Source organism: Parasteatoda tepidariorum, chromosome 7, assembly GCF_043381705.1.
Source record: "Parasteatoda tepidariorum isolate YZ-2023 chromosome 7, CAS_Ptep_4.0, whole genome shotgun sequence".
Lineage (NCBI taxonomy): Eukaryota > Metazoa > Arthropoda > Arachnida > Araneae > Theridiidae > Parasteatoda > Parasteatoda tepidariorum.
The window spans coordinates 67,312,688-67,334,638 of record NC_092210.1 but is presented as its reverse complement, the minus strand read 5'-3'; the positions used below and the strand labels follow the sequence as shown (position 1 = coordinate 67,334,638).

The 21,951-nt window shown below is 28.1% G+C and overlaps 1 protein-coding gene across 2 annotated transcripts in view; it reads left to right on the top strand.

The window, feature by feature from the left end:
* Positions 1 to 21,951, top strand: part of LOC107445514 (nuclear pore complex protein Nup98-Nup96) — a 71,554-nt gene that overhangs the window by 29,363 nt on the left and 20,240 nt on the right. For both annotated transcript variants that reach the window (XM_043045763.2, XM_043045762.2), the window contains exons 15-27: positions 357 to 610; positions 3,213 to 3,314; positions 4,237 to 4,589; positions 5,871 to 6,010; positions 6,270 to 6,383; positions 8,117 to 8,212; positions 11,804 to 11,933; positions 12,791 to 12,916; positions 14,127 to 14,255; positions 15,908 to 16,108; positions 16,196 to 16,492; positions 18,066 to 18,193; positions 18,281 to 18,425. In XM_043045763.2, coding sequence (XP_042901697.1) covers positions 357 to 610; positions 3,213 to 3,314; positions 4,237 to 4,589; positions 5,871 to 6,010; positions 6,270 to 6,383; positions 8,117 to 8,212; positions 11,804 to 11,933; positions 12,791 to 12,916; positions 14,127 to 14,255; positions 15,908 to 16,108; positions 16,196 to 16,492; positions 18,066 to 18,193; positions 18,281 to 18,425 — 2,215 coding nt within the window. The remainder of the gene's footprint in view (positions 1 to 356; positions 611 to 3,212; positions 3,315 to 4,236; positions 4,590 to 5,870; positions 6,011 to 6,269; positions 6,384 to 8,116; positions 8,213 to 11,803; positions 11,934 to 12,790; positions 12,917 to 14,126; positions 14,256 to 15,907; positions 16,109 to 16,195; positions 16,493 to 18,065; positions 18,194 to 18,280; positions 18,426 to 21,951) is intronic.

Below are 21,951 nucleotides of genomic sequence, written 5' to 3'. Positions count from 1 at the left end.
TTGGCTTCTATTTTTTATGCCAAATTGATGTTCTTCTTATACTAAGGAATAATTGAATATTTATCAATTGATATAAAAGAGTTTTTGCAACCTACTTTAAACGAAATGTTTTCTACATTAGCTTTTCTTTGAAAAAGACTCCTAAGATAGCAACTTAATAAATAGAGAACTAATATTCATATAATTCTTCATAGGTTAACACCAGAGACAGGGAAAATAGAATTCCATTGTAAAGTAATATTTAAAAATTTTAATGCTTTTTTTTGGAACTAAAATGCATTTAAATTTGTGTTAAGCCAAATTTCTTCATTCATTACTTTTTAGATGCATGTTTTCATTATATTTCTATCTTTAAGGTATTTTTGTTTGATGGTCTGGAAGATGAAGAACCTAGTCTTGGATCTGTTGCTTTTGTACCCAAAAGAAGCATAAAGAAATTAGTATTGAAGAATATTGGGAATTCTGATTCCAGCCTTACTTTGACTTCAGATGTATCAACGAGTCAACCAACTCGAATTGATGTCTCAATCTCCCTCAAAAGTCCTCAAAATATCACTGATAAAAGTCATGGGGATCAAAATGCACCATTGACAACCAATGTCTCTGATAGGTAATTTTCCACTTCTTTATTGCTAGTTCTTAGCCTCTCTCTCAACCATAAAATTACATAAAAAAATAAATAAAATAAAAAACTACTGAAAAGTAAATTTTTTTAATACCTTATTTTGATACTTTTTTTCAATTTACAAACAGATTGTCCTTTATGTTTATCAACCAATTTTGTTTCTTGTGTAGTGAAAATATTCATTCCAATAGCTTTATAACTTGAACTCTCTTCTGAAATTTAATCTATTTGAGTTTTTTTTTTCAATTAAAAGGGAAAAAAAGTGTAGAATATCTAATCTGATCCTTTTCTTCAGTTGTTAAATTATTGAGAAATCATTTAACTTCTTTAATAATTTGTTTTTATCTTTGTTTTTACAATTATGTACTTGTCATTGTGAAAAAAATGTAATTTGTAGAATACTAAATAAATATATAATTTTGCATTTTAATCCTATTGCAAGCATTAGATATTTCTATGTCAAAATAGTCCCACTGAGAAACCATAGCATCCTTTTTATTTCTTATACGCAAACTGGTTTCTCTATTTATTTAATGCATCATATTCTGTCTTTCATTTAAATGCAAAAATTCACAAAAAGTACACTTTTTTATATGCACGGCAATTTTTGAGTTGAGTTAATAACCAAATTTGAATATAAAATCTGCATAGCTAAGAAAGAAATGGATTTGGTAAAAAAAATCATGTGATAGGGCTTTTTTTTGGAGATATGTTACATGTAGAATGTTACTCTATTGAACTTCATTTTTATAGTTTTATTTTTCAGTTTCCTTTTTAAGGTTTGCATTTTTGGGAACGGTTCTTAAGTGCACTGATTTTCTTTTCTTTCTAGATTTTATTTAAAGTTAGACCTTAAAGTTTATAATAAATTAAAAGTAAGGTGATTTAATTCATCATATTGTGTTGCTGTCTACTAGTGTATCTAATAACTTTGAATTGATTTAACTTTTGACTTCTAATAAGTATGCAACGGTGCTTTAAAAATGTGAAAGTTACAAAAACATACCTACTAAGTCTCCTGTTTTTTAACAAAGACTCTTGTACTTTACGATTATCTCCTGTTTACCTGTATTTTCTCGAATTTCTCTGTATTTGTTGAAGAAATTAAAAAAAAAAAAAAAAAAAANTTCCAATAGCTTTATAACTTGAACTCTCTTCTGAAATTTAATCTATTTGAGTTTTTTTTTTTTCAATTAAAAGCAAAGAAAAGTGTAGAATATCTAACCTGATCCTTTTCTTCAGTTGTTAAATTATTGAGAAATCATTTAACTACTTTAATAATTTGTTTTTATCTTTGTTTTTACAATTATGTACTTGTCATTGTGAAAAAAATGTAATTTGTAGAATAATATATAATTTTGCATTTGTAATAAATATATAATTTTGCATTTGTAATAAATATATAATTTTGCATTTTTATCCTACTATTGCAAGCATTGGATATTTCTATGTCAAAGTAGTCCCACTGAGAAACCATCCTTACAGATTAGCATCCTTTTTATTTTTATACATATACACAAACTGGTTTCTCTATTTATATAATGCATCATATTCTGCCTTTCATTTAAATGCATTTTATTAAAAATTTACTAAAAGTATATGCACAGCAATTTTCGAGTTGTGAGTTAATAAACATATTTGGTAAAAAAAAATCATGTGATAGGACTTTTTTTGAGGTTTGTGTTTTTGAAAGGTTTTTAAATAAGCCATATTTTTTTCTAAATTGCCCATAAGTTTAGACATGAGGATTTACAGCCGACTAAAATTATGTATTATCTAAACCTAATTCATTATATTGTACTATTTTATGGTGCATCCAATAAACTCTAATTGAAATATTATTCAGAGCTACTTTTTAAAACTTTTGGTAGTTTTCTTTGTTTGTAGTTTTCTGATTTTCTTTTCTTTCTAGATTTTATTTAAAATTGGACCTTAAAGTTTATAATCAATTAAAATTAAAAGTAAGGTGATTTAATTCTTCATATTGTGTTGCTGTCTACTAGTGTATCTAATAACTTTGAATTGATTTAACTTCTGACTTCTAATAAGTATGCAACGGTGCTTTAAAAATGTGAAAGTTACAAAAACATACCTACTAAGCCTCCTGTTTTTTCCTGTTTACCTGTATTTTCTCAAATTTCTCTGTATTTGTTGAAGAAATTAAAAAAAAAAAAAATTGGTGATAAAATATCCGCTAAAGGCAAAAATTCCTTAACAGATGGTGCTATTGCCAATACTGCAGTATGTTGAGTGATTATAGTAATTATGAAGAATGGTTTTAAAAAAATCTTCTTTAGATTTATATACATATTTTTTACTTCACTAAATGTAAGTGCTTATATTATTTCCTATTTTGAATTTTTCTTTGACTTCTGATTATGCATGATGTATCAAAACTTTACTTGTAGCCTAAAAATGCTGCTAGTAAAATCTCAGTTATTTTATTCATACCTTTATGTTCTAAATGAAAAAGGGAAGCAGATTTCTACTTAAATGACCTTTTTGTAAAAATAATATGAAGTTTTTTATACATGATGACTTAATGCTTTTATATATGTGATCTTATTTCTCGCATTTAAATCTTTAGAGAAAACAACACAGCAGAAAGAAGACTGCTAAGTGGAGGAGAATCGCCTTCTTTAGAAATCACACGAGAAATTCTTTCTTCTAAGCCAGATCTAGTTCCAAAGTAAGTTTAATAACTAATTTAATTTATTTTAGATTTTATTTATTATAAATGTAAGTGTGAACTTAAAAAATATTAGTGTTTATTCATGGGAACTGACAAAAGATGTTTTTTATATTTTTCTCATATTTATCTTTATACATAGCTGCCAACTACTACTGGTTTTTTCATTAGACTACTGGATTTTGCCAGTTTCTCCTGGTTTACTGGTTTAATTAAAATTCTTCTAGTTTTTGTACAGATTAGTTAGTTTCCTAAAAAAATTCCTATTGAAATAGAATTTTTGTGCAGATTATTGCTTGAATATTTAAATAAGTGTTACTAATACACGATGAAGCGAGCCTCATTTATAAGAATCAGTCAAACTTTTTTTTGTTCTAAAATGTTACGTTTACTTCTAATCAGAATTCCCTTTTTAAATTAAGAAATCTTTTTGATTAATTTTGAATTAAAGGCCTATTACTGTTCAAAATTTTGAGTAAGCATCATACATAACATTTCGAGATCATTTAATGTTAATCATAACTGTAAAATATTGCAGTTTTTCTATTTTGATGACTATAAAAGTTCCTAAAATTCCCTATGTGTAAAATATTTCGTACATTTTGAGATATTTTTTATGTTATTTCGTTAAATCTACTGGATTTTTTTCTCTCTATGTTTGCAGCTATGTTTATACTATAAAGTTTTTTTTTTTTAAATTTTACTTTCAAAGTTTTTACAATTTTAGAATGCAAGATACACATAATTTTAAAGTATGACATCAGTGTTTTTAAATTTTTGACTTTTATTTCTAGATTTTAAATCAATGGAATTTTTTACATGATTAAAATTCAGATTTATACTATTCCTTGCTAGATTAGGCTTATAAACTATTTATAATTTAATTTTAAATTTTAGTTACTGATTCTCTATTTCTATTCAGTCTAGGTTCCAGTTTTAATGATAGTATTGCTGCTTTGCACACAAACAAGCAAAGATTCACTGGACAAACCATCAATGTGTGGAATGATTCTGCTGATGACAGTAGAAATTATTCACTGGATGAATCATTAAATACAACTTCCAATGTGGATGAGGAATCGAATGTGAACTCTGCTGGGATAAAGCTAACAAAATCAGGATACTACACATTACCTTCAATGGAGGAAATATCATCATTGTTTGATGAAAATAAAAGGTGTTTCGTAAATAACTTCACGGTTGGCAGAAAAGGATATGGAAAAGTGATGTTTCCTGGTGTTACAAATGTTGCTGATTTAAACCTGGATGAAATAGGTAAGTTTGTATGTTTTAGTGTATATATATATCAGTGTTTTCACTACAGCGCGAGAACGCGAGAATCTCACATATTTTTTTCTTTTCTCGCATTAAAAAATTATTACTGCGAGAAATTCGCGCATTCTATAAATCAATTTCAAAATTCGCGAATTTCTCGCATTTTGGAAGAAGCTTCGAATTACGCTATTTAGAATAAAATCCGTTTCACTTTTCTTCCTGGATCTCTCATTATTTTCAACATTTGCTCCGTTATCTAGCTTCCCTATTTACCAGTATTGTTCAGAACCTTTTCGAACAACAGAACACAACCGAACCACGGAACCCCTTTCAGAACACATTTCTCTGCAACCACGTGTTTACCGTAGGTAAGGTTTTTTCATGTAAGACGTTCAAATTTTTTATGCACTAATGTAAGATGGACAAATACCTAGTAAAGGCAAAATCTTCTATGATGATGCAGCAAGAATATCCAATGCTTTAAAAAATAGAAGACATTAAAAATGTATTATAATTAAAGAAATTATTTTTTTTTCAAGTCTATTTGTGTTTTTTAAGTTTTTGGAAATCTCACTTAACTTTCTGAAATCTCACCCTGTTTTTGAGAAAGGGTGAGAAATTCTCACCCATTTTTTTTCTATGATGAAAACACTGATATATGTATATGTATATTATTATTATTTAAATTTGTTTTTAAAAAAGTTTTTTTTTCTACACCCTGTAAGAAAGGTTTATAGATTAAAAAAAGAAGAAAAATCTTACATATATAGTTGATTTAGAAATAGCATTTATATCATCTTATGATGGAGATGATATACCTTGTTGACACCTTGGTTTTTGCTATTTCTAAAAAAATTCAAATACTAGAATGTTGTTGTTACTAGGCACAAATATACTTGATTGTTAATATGTAGTTTGAAAAAAAAAGAGAAAATTAAAGCTTGTAAAAAATTATATAGAAAGCAAAAATGAGCCAGTATGTATACCAATACCTCAGTTATACAGCAGCATCTAATATGCACTTATGATGTACATTTAGATTAATTATCTTAGTAATTATTAATACCAAGGGTATTACTGATATTACACATTAATTTTTTCCCGTAACTTTGCAAAGTTCTTACTTAAGCCATTTTTCTTCTCATTTCTGATTATTTTTACCTAAGAATTCATTGTTTTGAAGCTAAAGAAATTTTTTGTATAGTTATGTCAGAATAGCAAGACAGCTTAAAAAACAACTGAGAAACATTAGCTTATTTGTTCTTTTGTATTTTATTACAGTGTGCTTTCAAAAGAAAGAAATTACAGTTTATCCTGATGATGATAAGAAGCCACCTGTTGGAGAAGAATTAAATAAAAGGGCAGAAGTTACACTTGATGGTGTTTGGCCTATTGACAAGACAACTCACACATTAATCAAGGTATTTTTTTTTAAATATGTCATTATACTTGTCTGGTAAGACGCACAGACGATTAGAAACTGAAAGTGATTGTGCATTTACCACTATTACAAATGTTCATTTGTACCACTATCAGTAACAAGTGGAATAAATTTCACCAATTTCTGACAATTTCTTCACAGTGTTACAACTTTCACAAACATTAGTGTATATAGTTTGTTTCTAATGTGATGTTTATTTGATTGTTATTATTAAACATAAAATGAAATTTCTATTTTAGGATTCTGATAGACTTGAGAAGATGGGTTATAAAGAAAAGATTAGAAATTCTACAACAAAATTGGGAGCTAAATTTATTGATTACATCCCTGATACTGGTTCTTGGATCTTTGAGGTAAATTTTTTTGATGTACTTGAATACATTTTTTGATATTTTATGTTTTTAAGTATTTTCTAAATGTATTTTGAAATACTTATGAATAGTTAAAGCCAGCTCATGAAATTTTCACTTGTCAGCTCTCCACTGATGACCAGATATTTGGGGCTGATGATAGGTTTTGTCTTGTAAAATGTTGTGTTTAAATCAAACTACTATCTATATTTGTCTCCAGAGTTAGCATTTATGTGCAAAATCTGGGAACGACGAATCTGTGAGAAAACAGGACTAGAAATGAACATTTCTGACATTTTTCTTATTTTTATAATCTGTGGATTTTGAAACCTTATGACATCCTTATTTTACATAAATATTATTATTGCAATTAATATGTTGAAATTTTTCAACATCCTTTTATGGTTTTGGTCATTAAAAAGTTCCTTATTCTACAATAATTAACACTTTAAAAAAAAATTTTTTTGTCAAACTAGAGGGAACAAAATATTTTTGCCTAGCTAGTTTCTTTGGAACTAAAATTATATACCTTGGTTTAAGCATGAGATTAAATGGCACTATCCATTTTGGAAGCATGAAATTCATTTAAAAAAAAAAGAAAAAATATGACTTGGTTTACACTACCGGTCAAAAGTTTGTGAAAATTTTGAAATCTACAAAGAAAAGGTCTAAATTCAAATGTTTATAGAACTGCGAAAAATCATTCAANTTGCTTAGATAGATTGCATTACCTCTCTATTTTTTTCTAGCATTTACTTCTGGTGCAGAGAGGCCAATTTTGACTCTGGTACAATTAAACTCTTGCTTCAATTTGTCTGAATTCTAACTTATTTTTATATGACAGATTTTTCCTCAAATTTCTTTCATCTATTTTGTTTTCAAATATTTTTTCTTTATTGGAGTTCAAATATCAATATGAAATCCAGGTGTTAGAAAAGACTTGCATTCCTGCCACTTTTTATATATTATGCGTAAAATGTAAACATTTTCAATCATCTCTATGCTATTATATTTCTACCATTTTTCTTTATTTTAAATTATTTTCTCCAAATACTGTGTTAGTCAATTTTTCAAACCCACAAAATTTGACGAAAATCAAATTAGCGCTTTAAATGATAAATTTAGAAATCGTTTTGTTAATAAATTTGATTTAGATATTTTTATTAATATATTTATCATTAGAAAATATTTTTAATCATTTTTATAAGTCTCTAGTTTATACTAGTTTGTTATTGAAAATTTTAATATTTTGTTTTATATTGGTAATAAAATCTAAGATTACTTTACTTGCTGTGTGTTTTCCTCTGTTATGTGTGAGTGTGACCCTCTCGACTAACGGGTATCTGTGATGTGGGTAACGTTGCTTGCCTCTGTGACTTAGGTTCACAGGTGCCCGCTAGGTAGCGTTAAATGAGCAACTCTACCAGCGTATTCGGAGGGGAGGAACGAAAGTTTAGTACCTGCCGTTAGAAAAAATAAGTATTTGTATCGAAGTTTTAGGATTTATATTATATGTTAGCATATTTGTCAGAATCTATATATTTTGAAAATTATTGTATCTATTTGAACTATTTGAGTATATAAAAGGTATTTAAGTTATTTGCTTCGAATGATTTATTTTGCTGTAACTTTCGCTGCAAGATATCACTCGTTGTTTTTAGACTTGGATATTGATAAGATTGCAACTTACCAATTTTTTTTTGTTTGAAAATTTGTCTTATTTGCTTTTTTGGTAGGTTGAACATTTTTCAAAGTATGGATTAGAAGATTCCGATGAAGAAGAGATGGATGTTGTCAAACCAGTCGAAAAAAATGCAGGCACTGAAAATAAAGTAAATACTTAGTAACTAATTTACTCATTAGTGTTTTGTGTATTATGTTTGCATTTCAATAGTTATAATGTTATTGTTCAAAATAAAATCGGTTTGACGGAAAACTATCAGTTGAAAATCAAAAAATAATAATAAATAGTTAATCAAAATAGTTTCTTATTCTCATTTATATTTTTTTATTCATATATTTTAACCTTTTCCTTGTTAAAAATGTTAATATGCTTTTTCATCATTTGTTAACACATCAGTTGGTAATCTTTACTAAATATCATACGATGTTGTAGTTCATTTACGTCGCACTAGAGCTGCACAATGGGCTATTGCCGACAATCTGGGAAACATCCCTGAGGATGATCCGAAGACATGCCATCTCAATTTTGATCCTTTGCAGAGGGGATGGCACCCCCGCTTCGGTAGCCCAACGTCCTGCATGCGAAGTCGAGCACTTTACAGTAGCACAGTTTAACGAGGACCAATACCGCACACCCTCGGTCCCTACGCAGACTGATCCAAGTGGGTCACCCACCCGCACACTGACCGCAGCCAGTGATGCTTGACTTCGGTGATCTGCTGGGAAATGTGTCTTAACGATCAGTCCACTGCGGGACAAATATCATACGAAAAAGAAATCTCTTTTTTATAACAGAAGTTTCAACTTCTTAACCATTTTGAAGTAGTTGATTCTTAAAAATCTCTTAAAGTACTCCCTACAAGAACTGTAGAACTCCTATTTTCCCTATTATCCCTGTTCCCTTTTTTTCCGCTGTTATTTCCTACTTTCACTTTTTTTTTTTAAATTATGTCTTTTCTGCTATTTCTCTTCTGAACATAGTGACAGCCTGTTCTCAAAAGACCTTTGAATAACATCTAAAAAAATGAATCCAAATTTTTTTGGGGGGGTATTTTTTACCTTTTTTCTTTCTATTTTTCTTAGGAGGAAACTGGAATAATGACTCAAGGTCAAATACTGCAACTGCACATGATTTTCAATTCCTTTTTTTTAATGGGGTGTGAGGAGGGGGCAGAACATGGTAGAACATGAATTATTTTTATTATGTCTGCTTGCTAATTTAACTGAAAACTGCTGGTTTAACTGGAGTAGAGGAGAAATAAAATCACTCATCTTGATGAGGAATAAGATTGTGATACACATGTTTTTCCTTCTGATTTCAATTAATGTTTTATCAAAATGTTGAAACCCAAGTTAAACTCTTCTAGATAGTAATTGCTTGCCAGAATCGCGGCGATATTGTCACAGAACATTACAGACTTTATTGTAGAAAGAATTTTCCTTTGGGAAGTAAAAAATTTCTTTTTCTGCAGAAATTTTCGAAAGATTTTTTTCCCCATCCAGAAATATATATTCAAACGATGTCTTTCTAGCTCATAGGAGGAGGGAAAAGAAATGCTCGCGATTTTTCCCTTCTCATTTGAGATTAATAAAGAATAACAAAGTAAAAAATTTTGTTTTTCTCCAGAAATTTTGGAAAGAATTTATTTTTCATCCAGAATTATACTCAAATGTTGTCTCTCTCAGACATAGGAGGGAAAAGAAAAGCTCTGAGTTTTCCATTNGTACACTCTCGGTCCCTACGCAGACTGATCCAAGTGGGTCACCCATACGCACACTGACCACAGCCAGTGATGCTTGAGTTCGGTGATCTGTTGGGAAACGTGTCTTAATGATCAGTCCACTGCGGGACAAATATCATACAAAAAAACAATCTTTTTTTAATAACTGAAGTTTCAACTTCTTAACCATTTTGAAGTAGTTGATTCTTAAAAATCTCTTAAAGTACTCCCTACAATAACTGTACAACTCCTATTTTCCCTATTATCCCTGTTCCCTTTTTTTCCCCTGTTATTTCCTACTTTTACTTTTTTTTAATTTTAAATTATGTCTTTTCTGCTATTTCTCTTCTGAACATAGTGACAGTCTGTTCTCAAAAGACCTTTAAATAACATCAATAAAGTGAGGATTTTTTTTAAAATTTAAAAACAAATCGTATTATATTTTACTAAAAAATGTATAGTGTTTGTTTTCATAGTCTACTCTAAAAAAAATTAATCAAATTTTTTTTTTGGGGGGGGGGTATTTTTTACCTTTTTTCTTTCTATTTTTCTTAGGAGGAAACTGGAATAATGACTCAAGGTCAAATATTGCAACTGCACCTGTTTTTCAATTCCTTTTTTTTTAATGGGGTGGGAGGAGGGGGCAGAACATGGTAGAACATAAATTCTTTTTATTATGTCAGTTCTGTGTCTGCTTGCCAATTTATGTTTAACTGGAGTGGAGGAGAAATAAAATTGCTCAGCTTAATAAGATTTCACACATACAGGAGTTTTTTCTTCTGATTTCGATTAATGTTTTAGCAAAATGTTGAAAACCAAGTTAAACACTTCTAGATAGTATTGTCATGTGCCTGAACCATGGCGATTTTGCTGCAGAACGAACATTTGAGAGTTTTTACAGAAAGATTCTTCCTTTGGGAAGTAAAGAATTTTAAATTTCTTTCCTGCAGAAATTTTTTAGACAATTTTTTCCCCCTCAGAATTATATTAAAAAGATGCCTTATTCGAGTTCGGAAGGAAATACACTTGGTTTTCCTCTTCTCATTTGAGAATAATGAGAAATAAAGAACAATGAAGTAAAAAAATTTGCCTTTCTTTTCCATTCAGAATTATATTCAAATGATGTCTTCCTCGTTAGGAGGGACGCATAGGAGAGAGAAGAAATGCTTGCGAGTTTTTTCTTCTCATTTGAGAAAAATGAAAAATCAAGAATAATTTGTTTTTGTTAATAACGAAAAATAGTGAAATAAAAAAGAGTGGATGGTTTTGAATCCTGACGCAGACAACAGCGAAGTGGAAGAAAGCGACTAGGAAGATGAAAACCAAGGAGCCAATCCCTTCGTTCCGAGCGAACATTGTATCGAGTTGGGGAAGAAAAAGAAAACGATTAAGGGGATGGAGCAAAAACCGTTTTTGGACGAATCTCACATTATGTCAATTTATAATTCAGCAGAGTAAGATTCAGATAAGTTTTTTTTTTAAGAAAAGAAACTGCTTGATACTTTTTTTCTCTTCATTTTGCCTTTTTTGCTTATTTTATATTAAGCCTGTATATCCTTTTTATTTCATTAATTTTTTCTCCTTTTTATCTTATTAAACTTATGTTTATTAGTTTATCATTTTTTCTTTTTATGACTATTTTTTAAAAAAATTTTTTTTTTTTTAATTTGGTTTCATAAACAATAAAAAAATGGCGTTTTGTAGCGATTTAGAAAACCAGAGAATTCAGTTATCCGGAATAGCGATTGTCCCGATCATACCAAATAATCAGTTCTCTACTGTGTATATATATCAGTGGGGGGGAAGAGAGAAAAAATTTTTTGACTGATCTAATTCTTTGACTTATATATGGTTATTGCAAAATTTGATTGTCCCTGCAACTACATTTCATGAATCAAAAAAATAAATAAACGCTGTAATTTATAAAATTGCATTCTAATTGATTGATATGTATTTTTGTTCAAATATAGAAGCTATGATTTATATTAAAATGTTTATAATTTTTTATTGTTAATTTAGCAGGTTAATGGATTTCAAATACCTGGGTTTGTGAAACAGACTGTACCAAAAACTGTTGGACTATTCTCTGATCAGGACATGGAAATAACGTCTCCTAAGACTCATTCTACACATTTGAACTTCATTAATGGTAATTTTTTTTAACTTTATTTTTAAATATTTTTGCCTTGAGGCTATTTTAAGGGTTTTAAAGGCAGGCAAGAAAAGTTTAGTTTAATTTTTCAAATGTTTTAGAAATTGGGGTGAATTTTTTAATCTTAGTGTGGTATAAAATAAAGTTATATTAATTACCATTTTTTTAGAGAAATTTTTTTAATGATTACTGTAAATTTCAACAGAATTTTACTTAGTCTTAAGCTCAAGTAATCGGAATATCAGAAGTTTGTAATTAAAAAAAAAAAAAAAAAAAAAAAAAAAAAAAAAAAAAAANAAAAAAAAAAAAAAAAAAAGAAAGAAATCAATGATTAGTTCATTTGAAAATCTACTGTTTAGTACAAATCAATTGTTGAGGAATATCCTCTATGACAACTTCATACTTATGCATACAAAATATGTTTTTCTTGCTGAGGGTTAATTTTATTTCCATTTATAAAAAGCTACAACTTTCTTTTCTTGTAATTAGTGCAAAAAGATCAATAGATTGGTCATTAGCCACATTTATATTTTGTTCGTTAATTGACATTTAATAAATTTATTCACGATTTAATCTCATACTTTCAAATTGTGTATTTTTTACATTTTTTGTGAAAAAAAGTTGTGTTGCATCTGACACAAAAATGCTGCTTAAACTTGACATTGTGGATTGATTATTGGTTTATCAAATATTGTTTCTTTTAATTTTTAAAATTTACCTCTGCTTATGAATGCTATATTAATGTATTTTAGATTTTATGATATTTAATGTATTTACGAAGAGTTATTAATGCTTACATAGTTTGCTGATGGAATTAACTTTACTTATATATATTTATACGTTTTTAATTTTAGATAAAAATTTCATACAAGATTTCACAGGTACAGTTAAGCCCATACTTAGTAGTATGGGGGATGCAGTGAAAATTAAAGAAATGAAATCCTCTCTTTTTGAAGAAGGCCTGGATGATAGCATGCTGGGTATGATGACTGTCTGAAATATTTACTTTTTAGACTTTATCAATACAGTTATTTTTATGAAAAAAGTAATTTTCATTATTTTTGTGAAAAAAATATTTTTCATTAATTGCACAGAAAGGAACATGAAAAGTAATATATTTATTACACAATCAATTTAACCTTTCAAGTTGCTCCTGGACGAAATCATTCTGTTCCTATTCTTCTTATACACGCTATTCCTATTAACCCTTAGAGGACTGGTGCCACCATATAAGCAACATGACATTTTTTCTTTCAATATATTTTATTATGGCATTTTATCGATCTTGTTGTTAGTTTTATTTATAATTATTAAAAATTATAACAATATAATAAGTTATTGTTATCTACAATTATAATAAATAAAATTAATTAATTATCCTTGGTGGGGAGTAAACTTGAAATACTTCTGGACTAGTAAGGGTTAAATAATATTATTAAAAAACAAGGGGTTACTATTTTTTTGATGCGAGATGCCTCCAGCCTATAATTTTAAAATCTAGCCAGGTCCGAAGCTTAGAGGATTAAGAAATGAAGTGCTTATTTTAAAACGAAACAAGTTACCTTACTACAGTCAATGACTTGAATAAAACTGCTTTTAAAAGCTACAGATGGTGTTAATTGAAACTTATTACATGATTGCTTGAATTAGTAAAGCGTGATATTTCTGTTTGCAAATTTCCTTTCCTTTGTTCTAGAATATTTTAATGGGATTCCTGCAAGTGACGTATTGTGGGTATCTTTATCCTGATTGGTTGTTAAAATGGGGTATTTGTTTATATTATCAATTGTTCTTTCCATTCTATTTCGTGTTAGCCGAGTAGAACATAAACTAATTATGTATTGAAGTTGGCAGACACACAAAACAAATGTCACTGTTACAATAAAATACATAAACAAATAATAAATTTGAGTTAAGTAAAAGAGGTAGTAGAGAAGTAATTATTTTTTAACAAATTCAACGTCTAATACAAAGTTGAATTTAATTAAGTTCACGTTAATGAACATTCTAATTTATGGGAGAAACTTAGCTCAAACACTTCATCTGACTTATAAATCATCAGCTGGTGCTGAGGTCATAGGTCACCTTTCTCGAGTTCTGATGAAGTTGAGTTTCTTCGAGTTTCCCAAATCCTGATGAAATTGATCAATTCTGTTTGTAAATATTTATTATTATTTATTTTAATTTTAGATAACAATTTCATGCAAGACTTCACAAGCCCTGTCAAATCTATGCTTAGTAATGTGAGTGATGCAGTTAAAATCAAGGAAATGAAAGCCTCTCTCTTTGAGGAAGACATGGATGATTTTAGTATGATGGGTATGGTGACTATATGAAATGTTATGAATTTACTTTTATGACTATCTGAATGAATTTGTTCTTGAAATAAACATTTTATGAAATAAACTTTCCTGGACATGGATTAAATTGATTTCGTAATTTTGCTGTTTAAGTGTATCAGTAGAGTGTCTAAGTGGTATATATTCTTTTAAAAATAACGTTTTGTGTTATTCTAAGTTAATTAAGTTGTATCTTACAAGTAGTTACATATTTTATAAACTTAGTTGCGTGTATATATATATATAAATCTTTGATTGTGTAATTTACTATGTAATTGCATGAATTAAGTATTTTAAGAGATAACTAGAAATGCTGTGCATTTTGATATTTTTTGTAACATATGTTGATATATAACAATAAAATATTTCTTATTTCTTGAATTCTTTTATCTTTATTTTTATGCTGGTAAATTTTTCTTTGCTTACTTTTTCTATATTACTTTCTGTTATCTAATGCCACAAAGCAACAGCAAAAATATTCAAATTTATTACACTTAAAGAATTTGCTAGATATTTTACGGATTTTTCTATATTTTTGAATTTGTCTCTCATTTTTCTTGTCATGGTTTCATAACAGAAAATCAGCTGAAATATCTTTGAAGCTCTTTTTCTAAGGCTTTGATATTCTTAGTGTTAAAATCTCTGTTAATTGTTTAAAGTAAAACTTGTTAAACTATGAGATTTACAGTTGTTACAACTGCTTTTTTTAAATTAATTGTTAAAAAATGATTTAAATTTTAAAAAAACTGATTCAAATCTAATAATTTTTTTGATCCCAGTGTTAAAAGTTCAAATTATTCTAATGCTTTGCATATATGCACATTAAAATGAGTTCTAGTTTGGAATTTTTTTTTCTAAAATACCAAATTAAAATTAAGAAATTTATTAAAGCAGTCATTTTCTGGAATAAAGATGTTTATAATATTTAGGATTTGTAGGCCTCAGATGAAAACCTCAGAGAATTTAGGAGGATTTATAATTAGAACCCTAGATAACTAAACTTCTGTCGAATAGTTTTCGTCAGTTTTTTTTAAACATTAATTTTATCAACATTAAATTTTATTTGTGTCCCATAAACGAACATTAAATATTATAAATTTCTTTAAAAACTTTTTTAGAGATTTCTCTTAAGCTTGTTTTATCATTAATATAAGTGATTTGTAGTCTACAATTCAAATGATAGCTACGTATTAACAGTGATTTAAGCTTAGTTATCGGATGTTGAAGAACTCTGAAAAATAAAATTTTTAGCATAACTTGAAATTTTTTAAGCCTTTTCCTTAATAAAAAAAAAATTAAATTATGAAAGCTATAAAAGAGTGTTTGTTTTTTTTAAAATTTTTTTTTAAATGTCACTATTAGCAGGTTTTTAACCACAAGTTTTATTTCTAGTTTTTTAAGGTTTTGTGAAAGAGTTTTCATTTGAATTTAAGAAAATTTTGGAATTTGAATTTGAAGATTTTGGAAACAAAATATAGCAGGCAGACTTGTTGTGCTCTGCTAAATAAAAAAATGTATTTTCATAATTTTTTTTCCTGAATACATTTATTGCATATTTTACCCTTATAGTATCAATATTCTTTATTTAGTACTATTACTTGAAATGGTAGATATGTTTACTATCTTTTATAGGTTCTCCCTTGTATACAGGTAAAAAAGACTCATTTTTTTATCAAAAAGAAATACCATCTCTTGTGTCAATGCAAGCAACACCCTCAATGTCTTATGCTGATCAGCACTTAGATGTGTCTCAGAGGGAAGTGCAAAAAAAAATTAGATATGACCAAGAAAATGAGTCACCATCTATATCGTCATTTAAAAAACCAGATATAGGTGAGGCGATTGAATGATATCTTTTTAGTGTATAGTTGGCTTATCTGTTTGAATATATTTACCAATTTTCCTTATGATTTTCATTAGGTATTCAAAAATCTCTTTCAAACCTTACCATTTCAAGTACCAACCCACCAGAGTGGCTGACAAAATTACCAATAGTTAACAGTTCCACACAACATGTGCCACCACAACCTAGTTCTAAAGCAATAGCCTGCACTTCAAATAAAATATGCTTAAAACGTTTTAATGACTCTGTGTTGTTTGATAAACAACATCTTATAGCAGATGCTGGCTATTTCATGGGTAGAACATTTAGAAATGGATGGGATGCCAATAGTGTATTTACTTGTTTAAATAGTTCAGAAGAAGATAAAACTGACCGTAAGTATATAGCCTTGATTTATAATTTTCTTCTATATTTCATGTATTTTTTTCCAAATGCGGATACTGATAGCACTTTTTTGATAAACAGTTATTCTCAGAAAAGCTCTCACATGATTACATGCTTTATTTCTCCTGCAGAAGTCTTTTATTCCATTCATGTTTCTTCTGTTCAAATTCAACTTACCTCCCTTTTTCAGTTTAAGTATAATTGACTTTCTATAAATATAGCTTTAATTTTTTGTAATAATAGTGATAAAATTTTGAAATTATTCTGATCGACGCTTAACTATTTAAATTATAACTTTCTCTGAAAACAAATATGTATGAGGAATGACATATATAAATTGTAAGTTACAATATCAGCCAGGGCTATTACGATGGGGGGTTTCAATACTGCAGTATTTTCAGGTTAGGACTGCGAAATTTTAAATCTATTAATGAAAAGCTGAAAAATCATTAATTTTGTGATATTTTTTTTAAACATTATAAGAGTGGCTGATATTATTTAATTTATAAAAAACTGGATCCTTGCAAGGAAAATTTTGAACATCACATCTTGTTTCTGTCTGAAATATTTCTCAAAATGAGAATATAGATGGCAGCACAGTCATGTGATTAGAAACTGCTTTTTTTTAAAAATTTATTTATTTGTTTTTATTTATTATTTTTTTTCCCTATTTGTTTATGTCACTATAAAGTTATCTTTTGAAAAGGAATTATAAAATAATTGTCTCCCCTGTGAAGGGATATTTTGCACACCTTTACTTTTTCCAGATAAAAATCCCAATTCACATTTTTCTTAAGAAAACCTAAAAAATCTTTTTTCTTCTTCTTTTTTTTTTTTTTTTTTTTTTTTTTTTTTTTTTTTTGAATGAGCCATGGCTAATATTTTTATTTAATGTAAATCCAAAAGTGTGATGAAAAACTATATCAAAACAGGGATTAGGGGTCTCTTTTTAGATAAGGACTGCCAATACCTTATGCATCCCGTAAAAAACTTGAAACAGCAGTTTGATGGAATTTTCTTTAAAAAAAAAGATTTTGAAGTGCCTGGAGTTGCTAACTGAAGTGATGGTTTTGTGGTGAAATCACTTATTTTTGATAAAGATACAATCACTTGAAATTTATTGTTTTTATCACTAAAAATGTATAGTTTTAGTCTTTAAATACAGGTGAATATTGTAGTAACATATTTTAATTCATGTAGCCTAATGCTACAATAACGTATCGTTTTTAATAGGTGCTTATTTTCGTTTTATGAAAACCCTTAAAGGTGCTTTTTTCATTGGAAGTTTAAAAAGTGTTTTAATTTTTAATTCTCTAAAATGAGATGTTTTCTTTACCATGTTTATTTTTGCCATTAATCATGCAAAAACATGTTTTTCACCATTGCACGCTGATAGACCTATGGTTGATGTGTCTTGCTCAGCCTCGAAGTCCAATGACAACTTTATAAAAAATCGTGACATGTGTTTAGTTGATAGAGTGAGAATACTGGAAACTTAAAATTGTAGTTCATTGTTTATTTATATAAATTGTTTATTTTTTCTACTTTTTTTTTTTACTGTAGCTCTTCAGAAGCTTTTTTTTAAAGCAATGAAAAGGCCTAGTAAAACCTCTCATCAGAAGTCTAGTTTTGTTGTATCTCTAAAGAAAATTCCAATGCATTTGTTAGCTGATACTAATGACAGAGCTGAGGTAATTACTAATTTATAAAAACGAAATTGATTACTGCACATTTATGAATATAATTCACTCTTAATAATTTTATTTTGCTTTATTTAGAATTATTTAATTGATGTTTTGAAACTTCAACTCAAAAATTCTGCCTCTACTATGGATAATGGTGCACCATTATTTATTTCTAAGCCTGGAGTTGAATTGATTCATGAACTTGCTAATCTTTTTGAGAAACAACTGTCAGTTGCAGGTAAAAATATTTTTAGTTCAACAAGAAAAGTGATTTTGAATTTTTGTTATGAGGTGCTATTCAAGTATTGTGTAAGCATGTTTTTAGCAGTGTTAGACTTCTCCCTTCATCCTTTGCTGGCAAATATAAGAAAGCAAATCACCAATTTCCATGTTATGCTTAAGTAAGAATGTTGCAACACACCCCTTTGTTTTAGCTTTGACTTTTACTATAATTATTTAACTTAAAGAATTTTAGGATTAAATTCAGAAATTCCTGAATAAAAGTAGCAACATGCTTATATTTCTTTGGAACTCTTCTAGTAATATTGAAAGTTAACTACATTCTCTATATTGATCAGTTCCTTGAAGTTAGCCTCATCAATAGCATGAAACAGTGCATTACTATATAGCATTTCTCGCTATAGTTCTGTGATATTTGAAATAATTAATATAACACGTTGCGAATAAAGTAAATTTTATATTAAAATAATGGGTTGATATCTTGAGTGAAAAACAGGCAATTATTGAATTTCATAAGTAAACAAATTAAAGCCGAAAATAGGTTCAATAATAATTAAATTAAGGGGAATGTGATTATTAAGAAAAGTGGTTGTACAGCGCTATCGTGGGATAACAATAATCCAATAGATTCAAAAGGTCACAAGAGGTTTGGATAATCAAAATTTACTGAAATTAGTTATGGTTAGTGGATTTAATTTAAAATTAAAGACTGAAAAAAGAATGTAAAAAAAAATTCCCCTCGTCATGGACTTAAGTCCGCATCTGGGAGTGTGAGGCAGAGGGGGCACCCCTTGGTGTCACAAGCAAGAAGGCACAAGAAAGAATGTGTTAAAGCATCTTAAAAAAAATTAGTTAGCTGGTGTAAACCCAGGAAAGCATTAGTCAATTAAATTTAAAAAGGGGAGAGTTTGAAAATCAGATGAAAGAGATTAAGTAAGCTCTTTTTAAAAACTAATTGAAGAGAAAAGAAAGCACGAATAGAGGGGTATCTCTCCCCACTGGAAGTGCAATGACCCGGTTGATCAGTGAGTAAAGGCGAACAAAAAATTAATATACATTACGAAAAGAAATGTTAAATTTTGCCAGACAAGATATTTTAAGAAAATTATAAGTTAAAATTGTGGAGAAAGAGAAAAAACGCTATTTTAAGAAAATTTCTTGTGAAATATCACATGCAATAAAGTTAAACTGTTATCTAAAAAATAGAAAATAAGGGTTTTAAAAAAAATTTAAGGATTAAATAAAATAGTAAATTGTCACATTACACAAAGTGTACATATGGTAAGTTCCCTTTAAAGAGATAACACGAGTTGGTTAATATCAACTGCACTGAAAAGTCTTCTATTTTTTGCTTTATGTTTTCCTTATGTAGGCAAAACTTTTAGCCTCTAAAATTACTTTAAATTAATATTTTAGCCTCTTAAATCTATTTTTTCCCCATCAAATGTGGCTTATTTCAAATTCCATTCCTTTTTGTTTTCTCTTTTATTTTTTAAAATTTTTTTGAAAATAGCTGACATAAGCATCGCCTATACCCTTCCTCTCTCCTTGCCAACATAAATAAGAAAATAAAAAAAAATTCCCTTTTTGGTGCTTACATAATATGTGGACAATTCCTTATTTATTTAAAGAAATTTATTCTAGTTGTTAATTTTTACATTATTGAATTTCTCAATAATTAATTCATTGTACAGATTTTGAAAGAACTAAAATGACTGTGTTTTATGTATAGTTATCATACAATACATCCTAAGAAATTGAAATGTGGGAATTCAAAGCACAAGCCCCATAGAACACATAAAGTTAAGATGATTTGCTACAAATGTTTTTCTTCCTTTCTGTCAACAAAAGGTTCTTACTAAGTTATCACTAAGCCCTGTGGCATAATTTTTTGGGGCTTTCTGTAATAAACCTCTCTAGCACTATCGCACATTTTTACTAAAAACAAATATACATGTTACTTATTTAAATGAACAAGAACATTGTGTTTACAAAAAAAAAGAAATATCTGGATAAAATGAAATTGTATATAATTTTTTGAATTAAATGTGTAATATTTTTTTGTGGGTGATATTCACACCATATTGAGGGAGGAAAAACACACTGATTATTTCTCGTTTTCTAAATCATCCATCACATAAAACAAAAATTTAAAATTGTGAAATTTGTAGCAATGCCGGAAAAAAAGATCAACGGCAAAATCTTGCAAATCAGACTCTTTAAAAGGGCTTGCTAAGTGCGAGTATAATAAAATAATATTGTGTTAAAATATAATAAAATAAGTATAATAAAAATAAGTATAATAAAATATAAATGAAATAAAATATAAGTATAATAAAATAATATTGTGAAAAAATAATGTGTTAAAAATATCAGATTTTAAAAACTGTCAATAGCAATAACTGCCACAAAAAAAAAAAAATCCATAGAATCATTGCGTTAAAAATTAAGTCTTCAAATGCATGATTCAAATTACACATATTGTCAGATGTATATCAGGATATTTAAAAACCATTTGAAAAACAATATCAATAGCTATTGAAAATACAATTTAAACACTACATGTATGTACCATTCTATCGACATAAATTGAACATGTCGAAAAATAATGATTTTAATGTGCTATTCAAATTTTAATTTGGGATCCCACATTTTCTGTGAAAGGACTCTACTTGCAATCATGTGAATGTGACTTGCAGCTACAAGTTCATCAGAGAACAAAAAATCACTGAAAAACCCATATTGCATTTGTTATTTCCGTAGCTAATCAATAAGTAAAAAATTACATGTAAAATCACAAAAATCTAATATTTTTTTTTTATAATTGAAAAATTAAACATGATTTAAGATAAAGCTTAGAAAAATGAAAGTTTATTATATTACTCGATACTTTTAATGTTAAATACTGTTTGACCCTCTACTTAGTCTTTATTTTATTTACTAGCATATTTACTATCTTCCAACTTCTGAGTTGTTGCTTAGCTTAAATCATATTTGACAGTAAATATTTTCTCTACAATCTTAAGTTTAGAGAATTGTTGGTGAAGATGAGATGAATGAATGATTAGCTTAGCACTAAGAAAACAATTTTTTATTTATTCATCAAGCTATTCCAATATACTTTATGTTACCAGACTCAGACTTCATCTTCATGATTTAGCTGGAATTTAAGCATGGACTATCAACAAACTGTATAATCAGGAGTGTATTAATAAATTTACAAAGTACTTTGCTATTGTTTTATACATGTAATACAATGTACTTAATATTACCATAAATGCACACTTTAGTGCTAAACTGTGGGAAAGGCAGTCAGCTCATTGATTTAGACATTGACAGTGAGATCACTGAAATTAGCTAGTCAATAAAATCAGTTTGTCATGGGAATAATTTAGATAAACATTTAATCAGCTAAAAACGTTTCTTTTTATGTTCACTAAAAAAGTGAGAAAGATGCAATGTTAGTTTAATATGCCATTCATTCTTGTTTTATATATATATATATATATATATATTATTTTATT